Source organism: Bos taurus, chromosome 18, assembly GCF_002263795.3.
Source record: "Bos taurus isolate L1 Dominette 01449 registration number 42190680 breed Hereford chromosome 18, ARS-UCD2.0, whole genome shotgun sequence".
NCBI lineage: Eukaryota > Metazoa > Chordata > Mammalia > Artiodactyla > Bovidae > Bos > Bos taurus.
Genome location: NC_037345.1, coordinates 2,769,949 through 2,795,765, shown reverse-complemented (window position 1 = coordinate 2,795,765; position 25,817 = coordinate 2,769,949). Strand labels below are relative to the sequence as shown.

Genomic DNA, 25,817 nt, shown 5'->3' with positions numbered 1-25,817 from the left:
CTTTTTTTAAAACATTTTACAAATGAAGAGACTGAGGCACCACAAGTTACTCAACTAGATTAGATGGGCTGGGATTTGGATCCTGGCAGTCTGCGTATACTGCCCCTCAGGCCTTATGGAATTAAAGAATTCCCTCTATTCTTTATTTGCTGAGAAGTGAATTTTGTCAAATGCTTTTTCACCATTTATTGCTCGTGTGGTATTTCTGTTTTTAATCTGTTAATGATTTTAAATTCATCCCACCCAACCCCCATAAAACTTACTGGATGTATTATTATTTTACATGACTGGATTTGGTTTGCTAAAATTTTATTGAGAAGTTTTGTGTTTGTTTATAAGGAATGTTGGTCCATAGTTTTCTGGTAATTTCCTTGTCTGATTGGTATCAAATAATGCTAGCCTGATAAAATGAGGAAACAGTCTGTTTCCTCTAAGTTGTTTTTTATTCACCCTAGGTGTTTGTTTTGGGCATTAACACGTTAGACACATTCTCTGATTTTTGCAGTAATTCTTAATTGTTTGTTTCATGTTTAAGCATGGAGGACTGAAAAGGTAATGCAGGCTTTGAGTCTCTGGACAAGATTTGTTCATTTGCTATAAAAAGTACTGAGGGCTTCCCTGGTAGCTCAGTGGTAAAGAATCTGCCTGCCAGTGCAGGAGACTCGAGTTCAGTCCCTGATGTGGGAAAATCCCACATGCCCTGGTGCAACTGGGCCCAAGCGCCAGCCTGTGCTCCAAAGTCGGGGCCACATCTGAAGCCCTGGCGCCCTAGAGCCTGTGCTCTGTAGCGGAGAGGCCGCTGCCGAGAAGTTCGCACGCCGCGGCTAGGGTAGCCCCTGCTCCCCCAACCTGAGAAAGCCCGTGCAGCAGCAAAGACGCAGCACAACCAAACATAAACAAAAAGAAGAAAAAGAAAAAAATGCTGAGTCACTACGCTGTACCCTTGAAACTAATATTGTTAATCCACTATACTTGTTTTAAAAAAGATTTGTTCACTTTGTGCTGTTTTGTCTCTAGGGATGTTATTCTTACAGTAACCACGTGGAATTTAACCATAGTTTCCGTTGTTGTATAGTTTGAGATTTGCTTTTCTCTTATCAGTGCGATTGAGTATCTTTTTTCATGTTTAAGATCCAGAGCCACATGCATTTCTTTGTCTGAACTGTCTGCAACATTCACCCAGTTTATGAAGAAAAATAAGTTTATAGCGAAAGTGCATGAACTTTGTTGAAAACTAGAAAATACAGGCAATTAAACATAAAATCAGAATGACTACATTCCCACCACCTAGAGATTATCAGTATTGATTTCTTAGTGAAACCCACTCTTTATCTTTTTCTATTCCCAAGTGTTGTTACTAATATTTGTATTTTTCCCCAATCTGAAATCATACTTTTTTTCATGTTTCTTTGTAGCCTGCTCTTTTCAGTGAACATTCTATCCCTGTTCATTTCAGTAAACTTTGAGATCATCTAATATACACACCATATTCAGGTTTTCCCTGTTGACTCAAAAATGGCGACAGCTTGTTTAAATCATGGTTGAGTTCCGGACTACTTCTATCATTCAGTTGTTGCATCCTTTACATCTGTTTTAATCTAGCACACTCACGTTTCTGTAACATAGATTGGCATAGGAGACCAGGCTGTATGTCCTGTGGAATTTTGTCTGGTTACTCCCTCATGGTATTAGGTGATTCCTTCGTCCCTTGAACTTGCGTTAAATTTGAGTGAGTGAAAGTCGCTCAGTCATATCCAACTCTTTGTGACCCCGTGGACTGTACAGCCCATGGAATTCTCCAGGCCAGAATACTGGAGTGGGTAGCCTTTCCCTTCTCCAGGGGATCTTCCCAAGCCAGGAATCGAACCCAGGTCTCCCGCATTGTGGGCAGATTCTTTACCAGCTGAGCCACAAAGGAAGCCCAAGAATACTGGAGTGGGTAGCCTATCCCTTCTCCAGGAGATCTTCCTGACCCAGGAATCGAACTGGGGTCTCCTGCGTTGCAGGCAGATTCTTTACCAACTGAGCTATCAGGGGAGCCTGTGTTAAAATTAAAAGTAGATCTAAATGCTTGGTGGGTTCAAATAAAATAATTTTAGTTTACAAAAAAAAAGTTCATACCTGATGTGTGTGTTTCATAATGCATAATATCAGAAAACAAAATACCTGATTAATTTCCATAGTTGTGACTTCTGGATCAGAATGAAGAGAGTTTGATCCCTTAATTGTGTAACTATTTTTTCCCTTGGAACTGGAAAGTGTTTTGTGTTATATTAGGTTGGTGCAAACATAATTGCGGTTTCAGGCTGTGAATTTTAAATCCTAACTAGGCTCAGACATCTCTCTCTATTAATCAAAATAGGAACCATTACAATCAATACATATTTTTGCCAACAACAAATAAGTTTGTTTATTCCTGTAGCATAAAAATGTGTGCTTTGGGATTCACCGAATTCTTGAAAAGCATTTTCTGAATCCTGCTGGTTGTGGAAGCATTTTCCGAGCTAAAAGTTGTCAAAATGCTTGAAGTGGTAGTTAGTTGAAAAGAGATCAGGTAATGGCAGAGGAAACAAAACTTCGTAGACCACTTCATTCAACTTTTGAAGCATTTGTTGTGTGGTGTGCAGTTGGGTATTGTCCTGGAGAAGAATCGGGCCCTTTCTGTTGACCAATGCTTGTTGCAGGCATTGCAATTTTTGGTGCCTTTTATCGATTTGCTGAGCCTACTTCTCATATGTAATAGTTTAGCCAGGATTCAGAAAGCTGTAGTGGATCATACTGGCCGCAGAGCACCAAACAGTGACCATCACCTTTTTTTGGTGCAAGTTTGGGAAGTGCTTTGGAGCTTCTTTGTCCAACTGCTGAGCTGGTCATTACCAGTTGTATACGATCCAGATCCACTTTTCACCGCAGGTCACAATCCAATAGACAAATGGTTCATTGTTGCGTAGAATAAGAAAAGATGACATTTCAAAAGGACTTTTTTTTTTTTTTTTTTGCGGACAGCTTATGGCACCCACTTTTTGAGCTTTTTCACCTTTTCAATTCGCTTCAAATGCCAAACGACCATAGATGGTCAACCTTGGGTTCTTAGGCAACTTCTGTAGTTTTAAGAGGATCAGCTTCAGTGATGGCTCTCAATTCGTCGTTGTCAACTTCCGATGGCTGGCTGATATCTCTGTCTTCAAGGTCTCCTTTGCAAAACTTCTTGAACCTCTGCTGCACTGTATGTTTGTTAGCAGTTCCTGGCCCAGATGTGCTGTTGACGTTGTGGGTTGTCTCCGCTGCTTTGCAACATTTTGAACTCAAGGAAATCCCTCGAATTTTCTTTTTGAGTAACATTTCCATAGTTTAAAATAAGTATAAAATGAACAGCAAGTAATAAGTTATTAGCAAAAAAAAAAAAAGCAAGAAATGTGCATTAAAATGACGTATAACATGACCACATTCATTTAATGTATTCCAGAATCAAATGGCAAAATTCAAATTACTTTTGCACCAACCTAATAATATACTTAGTCATTAAAACTCAAATTGTCTTTAACCTTACATGATAATCTTTGGTTGAATTACTACCATCATTGTGGTGAGAGAGTGAGTCTTTTTCTAGTTTTGTGGTTCTTTTGCATTTATTGGTTAATGTTGGGAAAGTTCAGCTTTTCCTCGTCAGTTGGGACAGGATAAATATTTAGTTCATTTCTCTTAATTACCAATTTTCAAAATTGGGAATAATCTTAATGGTAACCTAAAATGGTGCATAGTATTTTTTCCTGTCTTTTTTAAATTTGTAATTATCATAAAGGGGTAACAGTTTTGGGGGATTTTTTTTTTTAATCAATCCAGTGTTTTTCAGTAACAGTTACTCCTTTTAATGGTCTCGTCATCACTTTGGGCCACTAAAAGTTCTTCCAGACTAGATCTTCTATCCTTTTAATGTGACCCGTTATACCTGACTTCCTTGTTTTCTGGTACAGCAAAGTTGCCCCATTTCACCTTGTGCTTTCCTTCCCTCAAACCCGAAATCAGCTACACTTTTTGGGGAACCCTTTTTGTGTAGAGTCATATGAAAGAATACAATCTGAGTGTTCACTGTTCAGAGCTAGAAAATATTTACCTTAAAAATGTTAAGAGTTCTGAATTTTTTTCCATGTAATGAGGGCTTTTAAACTTTTTTAATTTTAATCTTTTTAACACTAAAACCATTTTGTATTGGGGTACAGTCTATTAACAGTGTTGTCATAGTTTCAGGTGAACAGTGAAGGGACTCAGCCATACGTATACATATATTCGTTCTCCTGGAAACCCTGCTGGCGCATAACACTGCCGTCCGGGCTGGCACATAACATTGAACAGAGTTCTGTGTGCTATACAATAGATTTTTGTTGGTTATCCATTTTAAATACAGAAGTGTGTACATAATCTACCCAAAGTCCTTAAGTATCCCTCCCCCGACCCCTGCAACCATGAGTTCATTTTTTTAAGTCTGTGAGTCTAAGAGTTCTGAATTTCAAATTCAGCTTTAACATTTGTTTTCACTTAATTTATTTGATTTTATAATGGTGTCATTTCTCTTACTCTGAAGATCTGGATTCTAAGCATTATTAGCTTAACAACTTCCTTCCTTTTATCTATATTATGAAAGAAATAGTTTCAAGATAACAACACTGATGTTATTTCTCAAAATAGAACTTTTCTGGTCTTTCACTTCAGTTTAGTCCCTCAGTCGTGTCCGACTCTTTGTGACCCCAACGCCAGGCCTCCCTGTCCATCACCAACTCCCGGAGTTCACTCAAACTCAGGTCCATCGAGTCGGTGATGCCATCCAGCCATCTCATCCTCTGTCGTCCCCTTCTCCTCCTGCCCCCAATCCCTCCCAGCATCAGGGTCTTTTCCAATGAGTCAGCTCTTCACATGAGGTGGCCAAAGTATTGGAGTTTCAGCTTTAGCATCATTCCTTCCAAAGAACACGGAGGGCTGATCTCCTTCAGAATGGACTGGTTGGATCTCCTTGCAGTCCAAGGGACTTTCAAGAGTCTTCTCCAACACCACAGTTCGAAAGCATCAATTCTTCGGCGCTCAGCCTTCTTCACAGTCCAACTCTCAACATCCATACATGACCACAGGAAAAACCATAGCCTTGACTAGACGAACCTTTGTTGGCAAAATAGCGTCTCTGCTTTTGAATATGCTGTCTAGATTGGTCATAACTTTCCTTCCAAGGAGTAAGCGTCTTTTAATTTCATGGCTGCAGTCACCATCTGTAGTGATTTTGGAGCCCAGAAAAATTAAGTCTGACAATGTTTCCACTGTTTCCCCATCTGGGACTGGATGCCATGATCTTCGTTTTCTGAATGTTGAGCTTTAAGCCAGCTTTTTCACTCTCCACTTTCACTTTCATCAAGAGGCTTTTTAGTTCCTCTTCACTTTCTGCCATAAGCGTGGTATCATCTGCATATCTGAGGTTATTGATAGTTCTCCCGGCAATCTTGATTCCAGCTTGTGTTTCTTCCAGTCCAGCGTTTCTCATGATGTACTCTGCGTATAAGTTAAATAAACAGGGTGACAATATACATCCTTGACGAACTCCTTTTCCTATTTGGAACCAGTCTGTCTTCCATGTCCAGTTCTGTTGCTTCCTGACCTGCATACAGATTTCTCAAGAGGCAGATCAGGTGGTCTGGTATTCCCATCTCTTTCAGAATTTTCCACAGTTTCTTGTGATCCACACAGTCAAAGGCTTTGGCATAGTCACTAAAGCAGAAATAGATATTTTTCTGGAACTCTCTTGCTTTTTCCATGATCTGGCGGATGTTGGCAATTTGATCTCTGGTTCCTCTGCCTTTTCTAAAACCAGCTTGAACATCAGGAAGTTCACGGTTCACATATTACTGAAACCTGGCTTGGAGAATTTTGAGCATTTACTAGCGTGTGAGAGGAGTGCAATTGTGAGGTAGTTTGAGCATTCTTTGGCATTGCCTTTCTTTGGGATTGGAATGAAAACTGACCTTTTCCAGTCCTGTGACCACCACTGCTGAGTTTTCCAAATTTGCTGGCCTATTGAGTGCAGCACTTTCACAGCATCATCTTCCAGGATTTGGAATAGCTCAACTGGAATTCCATCACCTCCACTAGCTTTGTTCGTAGTGATGCTTTCTAAGGCCCACTTGACTTCACATTCCAGGATGTCTGGCTCTAGGTCAGTGATCACACCATTGTGATTATCTGGGTCGTGAAGATCTTTTTTGTACAGTTCTTCTGTGTATTCTTGCCATCTCTTCTTAATATCTTCTGCTTCTGTTAGGTCCATACTATTTCTGTCCTTTAGCAAGCCCATCTTTGCATGAAATGTTCCTTTGGTATCTCTGATTTTCTTGGAGAGATCCCTAGTCTTTCCCATTCTGTTGTTTTCCTCTATTTCTTTGCATTGATCGCTGAAGAAGGCTTTCTTATCTCTTCTTGCTATTCTTTGGAACTCTGCATTCAGATGTTTATATCTTTCCTTTTCTCCTTTGCTTTTCGCTTCTCTTCTTTTCACAGCTATTTGTAAGGCCTCCCCAGACAGCCATTTTGCTTTTTTGCATTTCTTTTCCATGGGAATGGGCTTGATCCCTGTATCCTGAACAATGTCACCAACCTCATTCCGTAGTTCATCAGGCACTGTGTCTATCAGATCTAGGCCCTTAAATCTATTTCTCACTTCCACTGTATAATCATAAGGGATTTGATTTAGGTCATACCTGAATGGTCTAGTGGTTTTCCCTACTTTCTTCAATTTAAGTCTGAATTGGCAATAAGGAGTTCATGGTCTGAGCCATAGGCAGCTCCTGGTCTTGTTTTTGCTGACTGTATAGAGCTTCTCCATCTTTGGCTGCAAAGAATATAATCAGTCTGATTTCGGTGTTGACCATCTGGTGATGTCCATGTATAGAGTCTTCTCTTGTGTTGTTGGAAGAGTGCATTTTCTTGGCAAAATTCTATTAGTCTTTGCCCTTCTTCATTCCGTATTCCAAGGCCAAATTTGCCTGTTACTCCAGGTGTTTCTTGACTTCCTACTTTTGCATTCCAGTCCCCTGTAATGAAAAGGACATCTTTTTTGGGTGTTAGTTGTAAAAGGTCTTGTAGGTCTTCATGGAACCGTTCAACTTCAGCTTCTTCAGCGTTACTGGTTGGGGCATAGACTTGGATTACTGTGATATTGAATGGTTTGCCTTGGAAACAAACAGAGATCATTCTATTGTTTTTGAGATTGCATCCAAGTACTGCATTTTGGACTCTTTTGTTGACCATGATGGCTACTCCATTTCTTCTGAGGGATTCCTGCCCGCAGTAGTAGATATAATGGTCATCGAGTTAAATTCACCCATTCCAGTCCATTTCAGTTCACTGATTCCTAGAATGTCGACATTCACTGTTGCCATCTCTTGTTTGACCACTTCCAATTTGCTTTGATTCATGGACCTGACATTCCAGGTTCCTATGCTCTTTACAGCATCGGACCTTGCTTCTATCACCAGTCACATCCACAGCTGGGTATTGTTTTTGCTTTGGCTCCATCCCTTCATTCTTTCTGGAGTTATTTCTCCACTGATCTCCAGTAGCATATTGGGCACCTACTGACCTGGGGAGTTTCTCTTTCAGTATCCTATCATTTTGCCTCTTCTTTCTGTTCATGGGGTTCTTAAGGCGAGAATACTGAAGTGGCTTGCCATTCCCTTCTCCAGTGGACCACATTCTGTCAGATCTCTCCACCATGACCTGCCCGTCTTGGGTTGCCCCACGGGCATGGCTTAGTTTCATTGAGTTAGACAAGGCTGTGGTTCTAGTGTGATTAGATTGACTAGTTTTCTGTGAGTATGGTTTCAGTGTGTTTGCCCTTTGATGCCGTCTTGCAACACCTATGGTCTTACTTGGGTTTCTCTTACCTTGGGCGTGGGGTATCTCTTCACGGCTGCTCCAGCAAAGCTCAGCCATTGCTCCTTACCTTGGATGAGGGGTATCTCCTCACCGCCGCCCTTCCTGACCTTCGACGTGGGATAGCTCCTTTAGGCCCTCCTGCATCCGCGCAGCCATGGCTCCTTGGACGTGGGGTTGCTCCTCCCGGCCGCCGCCCTTGGCCTCGGGCTTCAGGGCGTGGGGTAGCTCCTTCCGCCGCCACCCCTGGCCTCAGGCTTAGGGCCGTGGGGTATCTCAGCCCCCAAAAATAAAGTCTGACACTGTTTCCACTGTTTGCCCATCTATTACCCATGAAGTGATGGGACCAGATGTCATGATCTTCGTTTTCTGAATGTTGAGCTTTAAGTCAACTTTTTCACTCTCTTTCACTTTCATCAAGAGGCTTTTTAGTTACTCTTCACTTTCTGCCATAAGGGTGATGTCATCTGCATATCTGAGGTTATTGGTATTTCTCTGGTCTTTAACCTTTTGCTAAGGATGTACAGTCAAAATACTGTTTCTAAAGTACTTGGAGTAAATCCTTTCTCAGTGGGCTGTGTTATCATTTTGGTTATGTTTATTTAAACTTTGCTTAATTTAAGAGATTTTCAGAATCCTGCAGAGAGATCAACACAGAACTCTTGCTTCCGCCACTGCCTACCCCACTGTGTTCTCCCCTGGCCCTTACAGACCGCAATTTTCCTTAGTTTTCTGTTTTTCCTTATAGTTGTGCCTTTTTAGACTCCATTAGTATAAAGTAACACAGTACAGCGAGGTACCCACCACTGTCGGTTTGTTGTAAGTCATTTTACTCAGCTTTTAGGAGGAAGCAAAATTACATTTGTGTGTTCAGATACCTCAAGAGACTTCCATTGACACTTGGTGTCTACAACATGACTTTCTTCAGTTTTAGAACCCTTGTGTTGACTATTCTGTCAGCCTCCAATGCATGTTTGCCAGATTTTCTTAAGGCTGGCTTGCTCTCATTGGTTTTGCTTGCTTTTTTCCCAGCAGTGAGTGTGTGTGTCTCTGGTTGCCCTGGGTCTCCTCTGCTTTTGCTCGGGCTTCCTCTGACCTTGGCAGGCAGGGCTGCACTGGCTTCAGTAGTTGCAGCTCTCGGGCTCAGGTGCAGTGGTTGTTACACAAGGGCTTAGTTAACCCACGACATGTGGAGTCTACCCCGATCAGGGATCGAACTCATGTCTCCTGCATTGGAGGTGGCTTCTTATCCACTGTGCCACCAGAGAAGTCCAGGAATTTCCTCATTATTTTTTTCATTTTCTGAAAAATTTTTAGTCATCTTTATTTTGTGAATGCCTCTCTGAGGAGATTAATTATAAAGGTTTTTTTTTTTTTTTCTTTTTCCTAGTTTTGTTTCCTCTAAATTCCTTTTTTTGTTTTCAGTCTTGCCTTTGATAGCAGAGGCTCTCCTCAAGTGTGTAGTGGTCTTAGTTCATTGTGAGTGAATATTTAAAAGCTAATTGGAAGTGCAGGGTTATTAAAAATAGCACTGTTTATAACGGCCCCAAACCAAATGGCTATCAACAGAGAAATGGATAAATAAATAATGGTTTAGTCTACAGTAAAACTAGGGATGAGAATAAATACGCTACAATTACATGCAAGGAACTGGGTGACTTACAAATGGAATGTTGAGTGAAAGATGATGTATGCAAGAGTACATATTATAAACTTCTTCCTAAAGTTCAAAAACAAAACTAATCTGTGATGTTCGACTTGAGGACGGCGGTTCTCAGGGGCATGTGGCTTGGTGCTAGTGATTGCAATAGGGCCCCAGGGGCTTCTGCAAACTGCTTGTCTTCTGCTTCTCAGATGGGTCTAGTTACACAGGAGTGTTCAGTTTGCTTAATTTCATTGACCTGTACTTTAGCTCGTGTGCTTTTTGGTAGGTTATACTTGCAGTAAAAGCTTATGTGAAGTGAAAAAGAATAAATCTGGTTGAATCTGTGTGTACAGGATCTGTTGACAGCTACCCACAGAATGTGGTCAGACTGGGCATCCAAGGAGCACTTTTGTTGGGGACCCTGAATGTCACTGTCCGAAGGTGGGAAATCGATATGTTTGCTTTTTCTGCTATGTCTACCTTGAAGTCTTTAAGCCTTTTTCTAAGCCTCTTTTATTGATAAGACAAGATGTGTTTTGTTTAGTTTGGAAGATGTCCAAGATGAGGTAGAAACATCAATTTCTTCTTTGAAAATTACAGAAGTAGTTTTGGAATTTCTGTTCATTCTTTCAGCATATACTTCTAAAGACATGCAGATATATGTGGAGCATAGCAGAAATTGCAAACGTTAAATGTAAGTGGGATGAGTTAAGGACAGAATTATGGACTGCCCTGGAGGCCTGGAATGGGGAACTTATCCTGTCTTCAGAAACAGGGAGGACAACCGTCAGAAAATTATACTTTAGTCTGGTGAAGAACAGGGGAAAGCACTAGACTTTTTTTCTGAATGAAAATGTGTCATCTTGATATCAAAATTTTATTTCTGTCTTTCTGACCACCTTCTTATGTGATTTCAGGTGGAGAATGTCATGAAGATGCTGTAAATGAATTAGTGAAGGAAGGTGAAATGGGTGCTGAAGAGGAGACACAGAAAACCAAAGGGACAAAAAGAAAGGCTGAGAGCATTCTGGCCAGGTGATGCTGCCCTCAAGGCCCTGAAGTCAGGGGCTGTGACACAGCCATCCAGATCGCTGGCATTGGTCTGATGACAGATTTCTTGCTGCTAGAACTTCTAACCTTTTCTCATTGAGGGAAATATTTGGTGACATTTTAGGATTTAATTCTTATTCTCTGGAAAGCTTTAAAAATGTTTGAGCTTTAATTTTTTAAAAAATTTATACGTAATAAGTGTGCTTGATTTAAAATGAAAAACTTAGAAATTCTCTGGCTGTTTAGTGGTTAGGACTTTGTGCTTCCAGTGCCATGGTCTGGGTTCAATCCCTGGTTAGGGAACTAAGATCCTAGAAGCTGTGTGATGTGCCAAATAGAAAAAAAAGAGAGGGAGAGAAGAAAAGGAAAACTCAATTACTAGAAAAAATATGTACTCCATCCCTAGCCTTTGTTGCTTTGTGAAATTATGAAATTTCTCAAGTTATTTAAGTCAGATAAGGGAATCTTTCAGTACAAGTCTTCCGGGACATGAAAAAGTAGATTGTAGAAAAAGAATTTTGAATATTAGGTGATTGATTTGAAGTCAGAATAGTGTTAAGCAATTTAATCTTGGGTTCAGTGCTTTTATCCTTGAGTTTTTCTGTATCCCATTTTTGCTGTCTTCAGAAAATATTCAAGAAACAAGGCTCCCCACTCCTCACCCACTGAGAACCCTAGGAAGAGATAGTGTGGATAAATCTGAGGCTCTCCTTAGTCTCTCTCATCAGTCAGTCTCAAAAGTCAAAAATATCTGGTGTATGTATGTTCTTAGAGCTCTCTTCTTGAACATGACGGATTCTGTGAAGTGATTTCTTGGTGAGGATAGCTAGTCCTAACTCAGAAGTAGAACAGCATATATTTTGGTTCTAAGTGTTTTGGGAAAATGCTAACTGTAGGAGTTGGGTTCTTTTTTCTTCCACAGAATCTCAGCTTACCTCTCACACTCACTGTATCCTGTGTGAATCAGTAGTCCCTGATTTAAAGTCTTCTGAGGTTTACAACATTATGTTTGGAATTCAGGAAGGGATAACTGAAATTATTTTGCCCGTTTATTTTGTTTTTTCTTGTGATGGTGATTAGGAAGAGAAAACACAGTGGCCTCTCACCACAACACGAGGAAGAGGAGGATGCCAACAGGGAATCTGGAGGGAGTATTAGTGAGAAGGAAGATGTAGCTGCAGAGCAGGAAAAAGGCGCCGAGTCAGAGGATGCCAGGGAAGAGGAGGAGGAGGAAATGTTGGCCAGCTCCATCGGTGATGTAGAACCAAAATCAGAAGTGCCTCCGAGTACACAAGTTAAAGTAAGTTAATAGTTGAATGCAATGAACGTTTTTCAGAAATTCCCCAGATAGATTTTTTAAATTTGCAAACTCAGATTTGAGGCTTAACAATAGAGATCAAACTAGCGGCATTTTAATATTAACCCTACCAAGTGAAAAGCAAAGTATTCACTATGGGAGGAAACATAAGATTTTCTAATCAAATCAATTTTCAGTGAGAATTCAAGTGTTTAGAGATGAAACAAATATTAAGAATTGCCAGGAACAACGTGTTTGAGTGGAACTTTTAGTTTTCATTTTGTATCAAACTTAATATACTTCTTTTTCATAGACAGGAGAGGAGAATAAAGAGATGGCTTCAAGTAAAGTGGTCAAAACAGAAGAACAAGAGAAACCTAAAGAACCAGAAGAAGTTAAAGTCACCAAGGTGTTTGATATTGCTGGTGAAAAAGTCAGGTAGGATGACGTTTACAAACTTCAACCTGGTTCTTTTGAAAAGGAACGTTTTTCTTTTAATAATATTTATTATTTATTGGCTGCACTGGGTCTTCATTGCTGCACCTGAGCTTTCTCTAGTTGAGGCAAGCGGGAGCTCCTTTCTAGTTGAGGTGCACAGGTTCCTCATTGGGGTGGCTTCTCTTGTTTGGGAGATAAGGCTTAGTTGCTCTGTGGGATGTGGGATCTTCCTAGACCAGGAGTCAAACCCTGCGTTGCAAGGTGGATTCTTAACCACCTAAATGGAACATCTTTTTAAATGGGGTTAGACATCTGTCCTTGTACCAACACATCTAAATAGTTTGAAAGAATTCTTTAGAACTCAAGGTTCTTTTCTGTTAGAACTCAGCAGTGGCTCCATTAATTATCAGGGAACATGAGAATGGTCCTTTAAAATGTGGTAATGTAGTTTGGAGGTAGTATGAAGTGGATGACTAAATAGAAACAAGAAAATGTAAATGTTCAGCATTATATGGGTTCCACCTACTTATTGCCATGCATTGTGACTTTGGCAATTTCTCCCTTTATTACTTAAAATTGGCGTATGTGAAAAGTGAAAGTCGCTCCGTTGTGTCCGACTCTTTGAGACCCCATGGACTACACAGCCCATGGAATTCTCCAGGCCAAAATACTGAAGTGGGTAGCCTTTCCCTTCTCCAGGGGATCTTCCCAACCCAGGGATAGAACCCTGGTCTCCCACATTGCAGCAGATTCTTTATCAGCTGAGCCATAAGGGAAGCCCAAGAATAATGGAGTGGGTAGCCTATCCCTTCTCCAGCAGATCTTCCCAACCCAGGAATAGAACCAGGGTCTTCTGCATTGCAGGCGGATTCTTTACCCACTGAGCTATTAGGAAAGTCCCCAACTTTTTCATGTATAATCCACGACCACTCCCCCCCAAACCTTTGAGTCAGGTGACAATTAAAAGTACTAAGAGACATAGACCAAGGATACTACATAAACCAATTAGAATCAAATGGGTTCAAGATGGCAGACAAGTCAACTTCCACTGGACCTTGATCCTCAGGCAACAAGCTAAGTGACACACCCAGAGGCGCCATGACAGTTCCAGTGCACTCAGAAGACCAGAAAGTGGGCCGTGGCCCAGCTCCTGGACATCTTCACCCCTTCCCCAGAACACTTGGAATAGTCCTCCCACTCATTAGCAGATGAAATTACCCAGCTCATGAAAGCTACCATGCCACATTTCTAGAGAAGTTTGATTCTGTTACTATTATCTCAATATTATTTTTTCAAGCGATTCATAGGTTTGTTACTAGCTTAGAAAAGCAATATAGTCTTAATACTCTTGGCTGTTCTGGATGAGAGCCACGTGCCTAGAATTTCCTCTTCCCCATTTATTTAAAATTATAATATGAAAACAGCAGATCTGAAGATACAGCTAGATAACAGATGAAGTTCCTGCTGGCATAGTGATTTGACTTAGGTCTGTCGTGAAATGATTAGTAATAAGTGTATTTTCAGAAGTCATCTTCCATGCTTTATCAGTAGTCAGTTCCAGTCATTTATCCCATCACATTATAATTAAATTTAAGTTGTATTTCAATGGGAAAAAGGGATTTCCCATGTGTGAATTTTTTTTTATGGTAAATACAACTCAGAACATTCTATGAAATGTGTTAACTTATAGGAACTGTTCTTCAGGCTTTAAACTTTCACTCCTACTCTTATAATTTATTTGCTTTTGAAAAATATGTTGACTCAGTTCCATGTGTGAAAATACTAAGATGATCACGAATACCAAACTGGGAATGCCCTTATTCTCCAGATCTTAGGAGTCCGTGCTTTCACTGCTGAGGGCTTGAGTTCAGTTCCTGGTTGCAGGAACTGAAATCCTGCAAGCTGGATGTCTTGGCCAAAAAAAAAAAACACCCAAAAAACCTCTCCAAACCAAGCAGGTAGATCAGCATGTTTTACTGCGTAATTGAGATCTTTAAATTGGGGACCATATGGTTATCATTTCTCTTTTGGAAGAAATAAGTTTATTCTGTATTTCGTCATTCTTACGTCACTTTCTTCATAACCATTGTACCTCAACATATATGATAACACCCACTTTTATGATCAGCTTTCAGTTTATCAAATATAGTCTTTTAAATTTAATGCATTAGTTTTACATAATTCATAGGTTTTACTACCTTGATAAGAATAATGGGGTTTTTTGTTTTTGTTTTTTTGTAGTAAGATGTTTTTCAGTGAAGGAAGCAGTGTGTTGATTTATGTTCTAACAGAAATTCCTTAATGTAAACTGTTTCCCTGTCCTGCAGCTGTGTCATTGGAACTTACTCTTGCAAACACTTACACTTCGAATCTCATCTGATGTTATATGATCATACTTTTACCTGGCAGATAACTGTCAGTTAATGTTTGTCAGGAAGAAACGGATAAGAGGCTCATTTATATCATCAGATCACATCAGATCAGTCGCTCAGTCGTGTCCGACTCTTTGCGACCCCATGAATCGCAGCACGCCAGGCCACCCCGTCCATCATCAACTCCTGGAATTCACTCATACTCACGTCCATCGAGTCAGTGATGCCATCCAGCCATCTCATCCTGTGTCGTCCCCTTCTCTTGCCCCCAATCCCTCCCAGCATCAGAGTCTTTTCCAGTGAGTCAAACTCTTTGCATGATGTGGCCAAAGTATTGGAGTTTCAGCTTTAGCATCATTCCTTCCAAAGAACACGGAGGGCTGATCTCCTTCAGAATGGACTGGTTGGATCTCCTTGCAGTCCAAGGGACTCTCAAGAGTCTTCTCCAACACCACACTTCAAAACCATCAATTCTTTGGCACTCAGCTTTCTTCACAGTCCAACTCTCACATCCATATGTGACCACTGGAAAAACCATAGCCTTGACTAGACGGACCTTTGTTGGCAAAGTAATATCTCTGCTTTTGAATATGCTATCTAGGTTGGTCATAACTTTCCTTCCAAGGAGTAAGCGTCTTTTAATTTCATGGCTGCAGTCACCATCTGCAGTGATTTTGGAGCCCCCAAAAGTAAAGTCTGACACTGTTTCCACTGTTTCCCCATCTATTTCCATGAAGTGATGGGACTAGATGCCATGATCTTAGTTTTCTGAATGTTGAGCTTTAAGCCAACTTTTTCACTCTCCTCTTTCACTTTCATCAAGAGGCTTTTTAGTTCCTCTTCGCTTTCTGCCATAACGGTGGTGTCATCTGCATATCTGAGGTTATTGATATTTCTCCTGTCAGTCTTTATTCCAGCTTGTGCTTCTTCCAGCCCAGCCTTTCTCATGATGTACTACTCTGCATACAAGTACAGCCTTGACGTACTCCTCTTCCTATTTGGAACCAGTCTGTTGTTCCATGTCCAGTTCTAACTGTTGCTTCCTGACCTGCATATAGGTTTCTCAAGAGGCAGGTCAGGTGGTCTGATATTCCCATCTCTTTCAGAATTTTCCAGTTTATTGTGATCCACACAGTCAAAGGCTTTGGCATAGTCAATAAAGCAGAAATAGATGTTTTTCTGGAACTCTCTTGCTTTTTCGATGATCCAGCGGATGTTGGCAATTTGATCTCTGGTTCCTCTGCCTTTTCTAAAACCAGCTTGAACATCAGGAAGTTCACGGTTCACATATTGCTGAAGCCTGGCTTGGAGAATTTTGAGCATTACTTTACTAGCGTGTGAGAGGAGTGCAATTGTGAGGTAGTTTGAGCATTCTTTGGCATTGTCTTTCTTTGGGATTGGAATGAAAACTGACCTTTTCCAGTCCTGTGGCCACTGCTGAGTTTTCCAAATTTGCTGCCCTGTTGAGTGCAGCACTTTCACAGCATCATCTTCCAGGATTTGGAATAGCTCAACTGGAATTCCATCACCTCCACTAGCTTTGTTCGTAGTGATGCTTTCTAAAGTCCACTTGACTTCACATTCCAGGATGTCTGGCTCTAGGTGAGTGATCACACCATCATGATTATCTGGGTCATGAAGTTCTTTTTTGTACAGTTCTTCTGTGCATTTTTGCCACCTCTTCTTAATATCTTCTGCTTCTGTTAGGTCCATACAATTTCTGTCCTTTATCAAGCCCATCTTTGCATGAAATATTCCCTTGGTATCTCTAATTTTCTTGAGATCTCTAGTCTTTCCCATTCTGTTGTTTTCCTCTATTTCTTTGCATTGACCGCTGAGGAAGGCTTTCTTATCTCTCCTTGGTATTCTTTGGAACTCTGCATTCAGATGCTTATATCTTTCCTTTTCTCCTTTGCTTTTCGCTTCTCTTCTTTTCACAGCTATTTGTAAGGCCTCCCCAGACAGCCATTTTGCAGTAGGTGTTGCGCGAAGTGCAGACACAAACCATAATCACAGAAAACTAGTCAATCAAATCACACGGACCACAGCCTTGTTTAACTCAGTGAAACTAAGCCATGCCGTGTGGGGCCACCCAAGACGGGTGGGTCATGGTGGAGAGGTCTGACAGAATGTGGTCCACTGGAGAAGGGAATAGCAAACCGCTTGAGTATTCTTGCCTTGAGAACCCCATGAACAGTATGAAAAGGCAAAATGATAGGATACTGAAAGAGGAACTCCCCAGGTTGGTAGGTGCCCAATATGCTACTGGAGATCAGTGGAGAAATAACTCCAGAAAGAATGAGGGATGGAGCCAAAGCAAAAACAATACCCAGTGGTGGATGTGACTGGTGATAGAAGCAAGGTCCGAAGCTGTAAAGAGCAGTATTGCATAGGAACCTGGAATGTCAGGTCCAGCTGCTCCTGCTGCTGCTGTGTCGCTTCAGTCGTGTCCGACTCTGTGGGACCCCATGGACTGCAGCCTACCAAGCTCCTCCATCCATGGGATTTTCCAGGCAACTACTGGAATGGGGTGCCATTGCCTTCTCTGTTAGGTCCAGGAATCAAGGCAAATTGGAAGTGGTCAAACAGGAGATGGCAAGAGTGAACGTTGACATTGTAGGAATCAGTGAACTAAAATGGACTGGAATGGGTGAATTTAACTCAGATGACCATTATATCCTCATGGTTAGCTTCATGTCAATCACTTTGAAGCATCAATACCACGTTGATGATGATTGTCCTCAGCATATCACATCATTACCACCTGACATTGGTGCTGATGAGTTAGACCACTTAGGTGCTATCTGTCAGTATTCTCCATTTCAAAGACAGTCTTTTCCCATATAATCATTTTTGGGACCCATTAAATCTTGATGATGTGAATTAAGAATGTATTTTGCTGCCGGGAATCACCCTGGGAACTATTGAGTTGTCCAGCAGAGGGAAGTAGAACACTGATGGTGAGCCTCTAATGCTTTCAGTGTCCTAAAAAATACACAGAAAGAGTTTACTATGCCACTAGGAATGCAGTGTTAAATATTGGAAATCTTTCTTGGTTTGTATTATTTCTCATGTATTACATTGGATATCTAAGGAAGATGTATTATAACTTTACCATTGACTTGACAGTGATAAAGGCTGGTGAATAACTATTGTTATGAGAAATCATTAAATTTTCTGATCAAATTAAATTTTATGGATTTATTAATATTTATAAATATAGTTGACACAAATTTTTTTTTTCCTTTTAAAAGCAAATGTATGGTGATTTTAAATGCCACATGAGTATCCGGAAAGCCTGCTGTTTCTGTCATTTGTCAGAAGAGGGCAGCCCCATGTCTATCAAAGAAACAAATATAAATGAGGAAAATCATTTTTTTTCCCATAAATATTCACACTCTCACACATATTTTATATTCAAAAGTACTATATTCTTATTACTTTCAACACACACATTGCAGAGTTATATACTGTGCCAGATGAAACTTCTCTGAAAGTCAGCAGCATAATACACGTTTATTTCTTTCTGGTTTGGAGAAGTCCAGTACAGGTTGGGTAGCACTCTGTCTTACTACCCAGCCAGGCAGACACACAGGAAACACACAGACTTTAGACTTGCTGTGTCATGAAGAGTGAGGAGATAGATTTTCATTTAATTTGTCTGTTTTGAGAATGAAACTTGTGCCATCAGCCCTGCCCTTTGAGTCTAGGACTTCTGTGGTTTTCATTTCTACAAAGAGGAACGGGTTCTGTTGGTTGATTCGGGTCAGTAGCCTGTGGTACGAGCTAGAGAAGGGAATTGGGGACCAGGGTGCTCCTGATATGAACGTTCAATTGGTGTTAGCCCCACTCCTTTCCTCCACCTTTAGAGGTTCCTGGTATCTCAGTTTCCACAGCCTTTGTAGGATATGGCTTGTTTATTGGCCATTCCCCATGGCTACAGCTTGAGAGAGCAGAGCACACACCTCAGTCAACTGCTGACTTGTCTGTTTGCTTTCTACCTTCAAAAAAATTTTAATTGACATCATTCTCCTGTTATACTTTTTCTTACCCTTGTGTAATTCTACCTCTGTAAACTTATTACCACTATCTGTTAGGGTTTTGGTAGAGAGTGGAGAATAAAGAATGTGTTCATTCCATCATTTCCAAGTGAAAGATTCCACTTGTTCTCATGAACCATCTTAGGTCTCTAGATTCTGCCCAGGGCAAGTAGATTGAAAGCAGCTTTCTAAGCCAGTGTTCTTGTACTCTGCGTTAAGCCTCAAAGTGCACGTATGTTTGTTTTGTTTTTTCCTATAGCAGTATGAGGAATCAGCCCAAGAATTAGCAGCTTAAGACCATGTTCTATTACAGTTTCTTATAGTCCTGGCATAGCTGGACTTAGCTAAGTGTTTCTCGTGCAGAGCCCCTTCTGCAGTTGTCCTTAATGGCTGGGTCTAGGAGTGTCTTGAAAGTTTATTTACTTCCATGTCTGGTGCTTGGGTTAGGACGACTCAAGACTTGGGATCTGGAACAGACACCTTAGGTATCTCGGTATTCTTGTGTGTTCTCCAGCATTGTGGCCTCAAGGCAGACACGTTTTCTGTGGTAACAGGGGTTTTAGAGGTTCATTATTGAGAAGAGAATCACCTGAAAGCTCTGTTGTTTTTCTTAGCAAGTCTTAGAAATCATGTAGTACCCTTCCCACTGAACCCTGTGAATTGTGGCAGCCACAAAGTCCCATCAGTTTCAGGGAGCAGGAGTGACATATACTCTTACTTTCATAGGGGTAGTGTCAGGTTCTGGAAAAACATGGGCGTTGGGAAATTGATGGCAACTATCTTTGGGAAATAGAATTTACTGAAGGATTCTCTCTAGCAGTGCTACTTCATCTCTAGATGAGAAAAAGTAACCTAGCCCCTTAGAAATTAGTGTTTTCACTCGTGGGTTGTAAATGTGTTAGCTGTTGCTACAGGAATGCTACAGACCATCCCAAAACATAGTGGTATACCACCAAGCATTTTATTTGTTACACCTGTGTTTCTAGATATTGAGGGTTCAGCTAATCTAGGCTTGTCTCCTAATTGCTGGTTGGGTTGAGACATGCAGCATGTGTCTGTCAGCCATCTGGGACCTGCAGCTCCCTGAGGCATGTTCTTGTGGCTGAAGAGGTATTCAAGGGCAGGTGGAAAAGTGCAAATGCATTTAAAGCTTTTTTTCCTGTCACATCAGTTAATGTCATTGAGCATTGAAGTAAGTTATATATCCAAGCTCAGCATCAGTGGAGGGATGGGGAAGTATCTTCTTGGGCAAGAAGGAAGAAGTGAGTTATTTGGGGGATGGTATTCTATAATCATAAAAATTCTCCCTCTTTTATTTAATTCTTCTCTCTTTACTGAGAAGTTTACCTAGAATAGTTATGTTGTTCAGTAGCCAAGTCGTGTGTTCATGTTCCACTCATTGCAACCCAGTGTCCTGTCCCACGCCAGGCTCCTCTGTCCTCCAGTGTTCTCCAGACTTGGCTGAAATTCATGTCCGTTGAGTCTGTGATGCTCTCTAAACATCTCTTCTTCTGCTTTTATGCACCCCCCACTTCTCCTTTTTGTGTCTTTCATTTTCCCAACATCAGGGTCATTTCAATCGAGTCAGCTGTTCACCTCAGGTGGCCAAAGAATTAGAGCTTCAGCACCAGTCCTTCCAATGAATATTCAGGACCGATTTCCTTTAGGATTGATTGCTTTGATCTCCTTGCTGTCCAAGGTACTCTTAAGAGTCTTTTCCAGCACTGCAGTTCGAAAGCATGAATTCTTTGACACTCAGCTTTCCTTATGGTCCAGCTCTCATATCTGTACATGACTACTGAAGATACCTAGCTTGACTACATGGGCCTTTGTTGGCAAAGGGATGTTTCTGCTTTAAATATGCTATCTAGGCTTATAGTTTTCTTTCCAGAAAGCAAGTATCTTTAAATTTCGTGGCTGCAGTCACCATCCACATTGATTTTGAAACCCAAGAAAATAAAATCTATCATAGCTTTCACTTTTTTTTCTTCTATTTGCCATGAAGTGGTAGGACTGGATGCCATAATTTTAGTTATTTTAATGTTGAGTTTCAAGTCAGCTATTTCATATTCTCTTTCACCCTCATCAAGAGGTCCTTTAGTTCCTGTTCACTTTCTGCCATTAGACTGGTGTATGTATATCTGAAGTTGTTGATATTTCTCCTGGCAGTCTTGATTGCAGGTTGTGACTTATCCAGTCTGGAATTTCATATGACGTACTCTGCATATGAGTTGTATTAGCAGGATGACAATATACAGCCTTGTTTTACTCCTTTTACCAATGTTAACCTGTCAGTTGTTTCATGTGCGGTTCTGTTTCTTCTTGACCTTCATACAGGTTTCTCAGGAGACAGGGAAGGCCTGGTATGTCCCCGGAACATGAGCCCCCCAGATCAGAAGGTGGCCAGCATGCCACTGGGGAAGAGCAGAGGTCAGTTACTAATACTTCCAGTAAGAATGAATCGACTAAGCGAAAGTGGAAACGACGTGCAAATGTGGTCGTGACTGGTGAAGAAAGCAAACTCCGATGCTGTAAAGAAGAATACTGCATAGGAACCTGGAACGTTAGATCTATGAATCCAGGTAAATTGGATGTGGTGAAGCAGGAGATGGAAAGAATAAACATCGATATCTTAGGAATCAGTGAACTAAAATGGACGGGAATGGGCGAATTGAATTCAGATGACCATTATATCTATTACTGTGGGCAACAGTCTCTTAGAAGAAACGGAGTAGCTATCATAGTCAACAAAAGAGTCCGAAATGCAGTAATCGGGTGCAATCTGAAAAATGACAGAATGATTTCAGTTCGTTTCCAGGGCAAACCATTCAACCTCACAGTAATCCAAGTCTATGCCCCAACTCCCTATGCTCCAGAACCTGAAGTTTACCGGTTCTATGAAGACCTACAACACCTCTTGGAAATAACACCGAAAATAGATGTCCTTTTCATCATAGGGGATTGGAATGCAAAAGTAGGAAGTCAGGAGATACCCAGAATAACAGGAAAATTTGGCCTCGGGGTACAGAATGAAGCAGGGCGAAGGCTAATAGAGTTTTGTTACCAGAACAGGCTGGTCATAGCAAACACCCTTTTCCAACAACACAAGAGACGACTCTACACATGGACATCACCAGATGGTCGATACCGAGATCAGATTGATTATATTATTTGTCGCCAAAGATGGAGAAGCTCTGTACAGTCAGCAAAAACAAGACCTGGAGCTGACTGTGGCTCAGATCATAAGCTCCTTATTGCAAAGTTCAGGCTTAAGTTGAAGATAATACCAAAAACAACTCGGCCATTCAGGTATGACCTAAATCAAATACCTTATGATTATACAGTGGCGGTGACAAATAGATTCATGAGATTAAGAGAATAGAGGGGCACAGAAATTAGGCCTGATAGAGAGTAGGACCAGATTTTGGGTGGTCTTGAATGTGAGGTTTAGCAGTTTGTATTTTACGCTCTGAGTTAATACTGATCCATCACAAGAACTTAGGTAGGGGAGTAACGATGTTTTTTTGTTTCTTTGTTTGAAGTCATCTTTTGAGGTTAAAGCAGTCGTAGTCAAGTGAAGATACTTCTTAAAATTATTTTATTTTTGTTTTGGTTGCCCTGGGTTGTCAATGCTGCTCATTGTCTTTGATCTTTGCGGAGAGTGGAACTACTCTCTATAACTATTATAGTGCACTTTAAACATGAAGCTCAGCAGCTAGAGTTTATAGAAAGGCCAGTGCTTTTTTCCTTGTTATTTATGCCCTTTTCATAGATTTTGTTTGTTTGTTTTTACCCTCTTATGTACTTGATGTCTCCTTTGATGCAGGGGGACCAATGAAGTGGGTGAGACCTCTCAAGAAGCAAAATCTGTGTTCAAACAAACTGAAAAGGGCAAACCTCAGGCTAATGTCCCTTCAAATGTGTCATCAGTTCCTGGTGGATCAGGGTGAGTACCGTGTCACAGGCCTAGGTGTATCTGGCACATTCGAGAAGATGTTTTCAGTACAAGGATGCTATTTGCCTGCAGTTTTCATGCCTCTCTTTCTTGAGAGAAGGATTCTTTCTGCTGCTGTTGTGCCTTTGCTGAACGTGAACGTGAAGTCACTCAGTCGTGTCCTACTCTTTGCGACCCCATGGATTGTAGCCTACCAGGCGCCTCTGTCCATGGGATTTTCCAGGCAATAGTACTGGAGTGGATTGCCATTTCCTTCTCCAAGGGATCTTCCCAACCCAGGGATCGAACCCAGGTCTCCCGCATCATAGACGGACGCTTTACCGTCTGAGCCACCAGGGAAGTCACCAGGATGACTTGAGCAACTGTCAGTTCGTTTGTTTTTGTCACTTCCAATATTATGCCTTTGCTGAAGTACTTGCCAAAATGAAAGGTGTAGAGATAAATTAGCCACAGTTTTTTTGGTTAATTCTGAAAAAAGTCCTGATTTACATTGTTAGGCACAGAGTTGAACAGGTAGTAGCCCTAATTTAAAAAAATAATTTTTGTATGAAAGTATCAGCAGTTCATCAGAACTTTTAGTAAGTTTTGAATGGAGTACTTGCTTCCACCCATAAGGATCTCATAGGAATAGAGAAAGGTCAAAGCTGACTTATAGTTTTATTAGCACATTATCAAGAACTCAGTAGTTTTTCCTCCCTACATATTTTCCATAGTACATCATTTATCCTGAGAAGACAAGAATTCTTTCTTTGGAAGAAGGGATAATTTCTTTTTAACCTACATGGAAGAAGTAAAGCTCACAGGTAGGAGTAGTCAGGGCACTCACCAAGAGAGGGCAACACGGACCACGCCACCACAGCACTGATCACCTCTGCCTTCTGAGGTGTTTGGGCTACATGTGACCCATTGTTAATTCACTGACATTTCAGTCAGTTTGCTGCTGCTGCTTAAAACTGCAGTGCATACCAACCTTCCACAGGAGACGGTTTTGAGGGATGTGAGGTCCTGGTACCATTAGTAGTCCACAAGCAGAAGGTTCCTGGTACCTTTATTTCTGTTGTGTGGACTCTGTTAGGCTGCTTGTGGCTAAAATTAGCTTAACTTTTGTATTAGTTTCTTTCACTAAATGCTGCAGTCAAAATGATCAAATCTTTGTACCATAGAAAATTATTTAAATTTTCTGTTGACATTCCTAAATCTGGTGTAAATGTTTATCAATAAAGAAGTACTTCCTCTGGAAAAGGAAATGCCAACGCACTCCAGTATTCTTGCCTGGGAAATCCCATGGACAGAGAAGCCTGGTGGGCTGCAGTTCATGGGATTGAAAATGTCAGAGGACTGAACACATACAGTGCATTATGAGGAGAGACCGTAGGTGTGCCTTGGAGTTCTGCATTCAGAGCTGCTTTAAAGGTGTCATCCACATAGTATGACTATAATGTTAGGTTTCTAATTTAAAAAATAGATATGCAACAAACAACCAGGGTTTACTGTATAGCGCAAGGAACTGTAGTCAGTATCTTGTAATAAAGTATAATGGAAAATAATTTAAAAAATAATATAGGTGTACATGTACAACTGAATCACCGTGCTGTGCACCTGAAGCACTGTAGGTCAACTGTACTTCAATAAAATATACGTTAAGAAAAAAATGACTACCAGTTCTGTGAACTAGATCTGTTTTTTCTTTTTCAGTGGCTAGTGAGTACAGTCGTTTCTAATAAAGCTTTCAAACTTAGTATTTTTATATATATAATGTAGAGAAAGCTCTATAGAGTTATTTGATTGTCTGAGTAATACTGAGCCATCCCAAGAATTGAGTAGGAGAGTAACCGGATGCTTGTTTGAACTCATCCTTCAGTGTTTACCAGCGGCGATTCTTTTTTTTTTTAATTTTGTTCTTGGTTGTGCTGGGTCTCCATTGCTGCCCGAGGGCTTCCTGTAGTTGTGGAGACAGGAGGCTGCTCTGTAGCTGCGGTCCGTGGCGTTCTCATTGCCACGGGGAGCTTGAGCTCTGAAGCCTGGTGGGCTGCTGTCTCTGGGGTCACACAGAGTCGGACACGACTGAAGCGACTTAGAAGTAGCAGCAGCAGCAGCATTCTGAATGACTGGTTTGAACACTCCAGGTAACACAGTGATCGTAATCTTGGACCCTCCGACAGATTGGCGTTTAAACAAAATTTTTCAGATATTTTTAATGACTTGGTAACGCAGGCAGGCATTAGGCATTTCCCTTCTTCATCTGAAATTTCTGGCATCGTTCATATCTTTATTTGATCCTTTAGGACTCAGTTTCATTGAGGGAATTTTTTTTCAGTTTGAAATTGGACAGGATTCTCAGTCATGTAGCTTTCTTCCACTCCCAAATCACTGCTTGTTTATCTTCCGGTTGTTTAAGGTATAGAACAGGAGCCTTCTTGAGATAATTGCTTATACTGTTTTTATATTGTTTATACGAATTGTTTCTCCTTGAAACAATGCTAGTGTGTTTCTCCCAATTACTCCACCTCCCTGTTCCCACTTTGACTTAAGCGTGAGCACTAATGTGCACTGGGAGAGCCCTTCAGTCTTTACTTTGGTGATCTCACGTGGGCTGTGTTTAGGGTGACGGTCATGTGACAGAAGTAATGGAGGGGATTTGAGAGACATCAGACTTTCATCTGCTGTTGTTTCATTTGTTAAATTAATAAGGGGTAATGTCTTTATAAATATTATAGTAAACTTTGATCATAACGCTCAGCAGCAAGAATTTATAGAAAGCCCAGTGATTTTTTTTCCCGTGTTATTTATGCCTTTTTCTTAGATTTTCTCTTTGTATTCCTCCTGTATTCTTGTTGTCTCCTTCCTTGGTGCAGGGTTTCTAAGGAAGTAGGTGAAACATCTCAAGAAGGGAAATCTGTCTTCAAGCAAAATGAGAAAGAAGAACCTCAGTCCAGTGTCCCTTCAGCGGTGCCATCACTTCCTGCTGGGTCAGGGTGAGTAGTCTAGACTTAGGCCCTGGTGTATCTGCCATGTTGGAGAAGATGTTTTCATTATAAGGATGCCGTTTCCCTGTAGCTCTCATGACTCCTTTCCTAAGAGAAGGAATTCTGCTGCTGTTCTATCTTTG

The 25,817-nt window shown here is 40.9% G+C and overlaps 1 protein-coding gene across 3 annotated transcripts in view; it reads left to right on the top strand.

Annotated features, from left to right (window-relative positions):
* The window catches only part of BCNT2 (bucentaur-2), a 39,810-nt gene that overhangs the window by 3,818 nt on the left and 10,175 nt on the right, over positions 1-25,817 (top strand). For all 3 annotated transcript variants that reach the window (NM_001077919.2, XM_005218346.5, XM_059876674.1), the window contains 6 exon segments: positions 10,474-10,591; positions 11,687-11,906; positions 12,217-12,341; positions 21,091-22,062; positions 22,580-22,699; positions 25,564-25,683. In NM_001077919.2, the coding sequence (NP_001071387.1) occupies positions 10,474-10,591; positions 11,687-11,906; positions 12,217-12,341; positions 21,091-22,062; positions 22,580-22,699; positions 25,564-25,683 (1,675 nt within the window).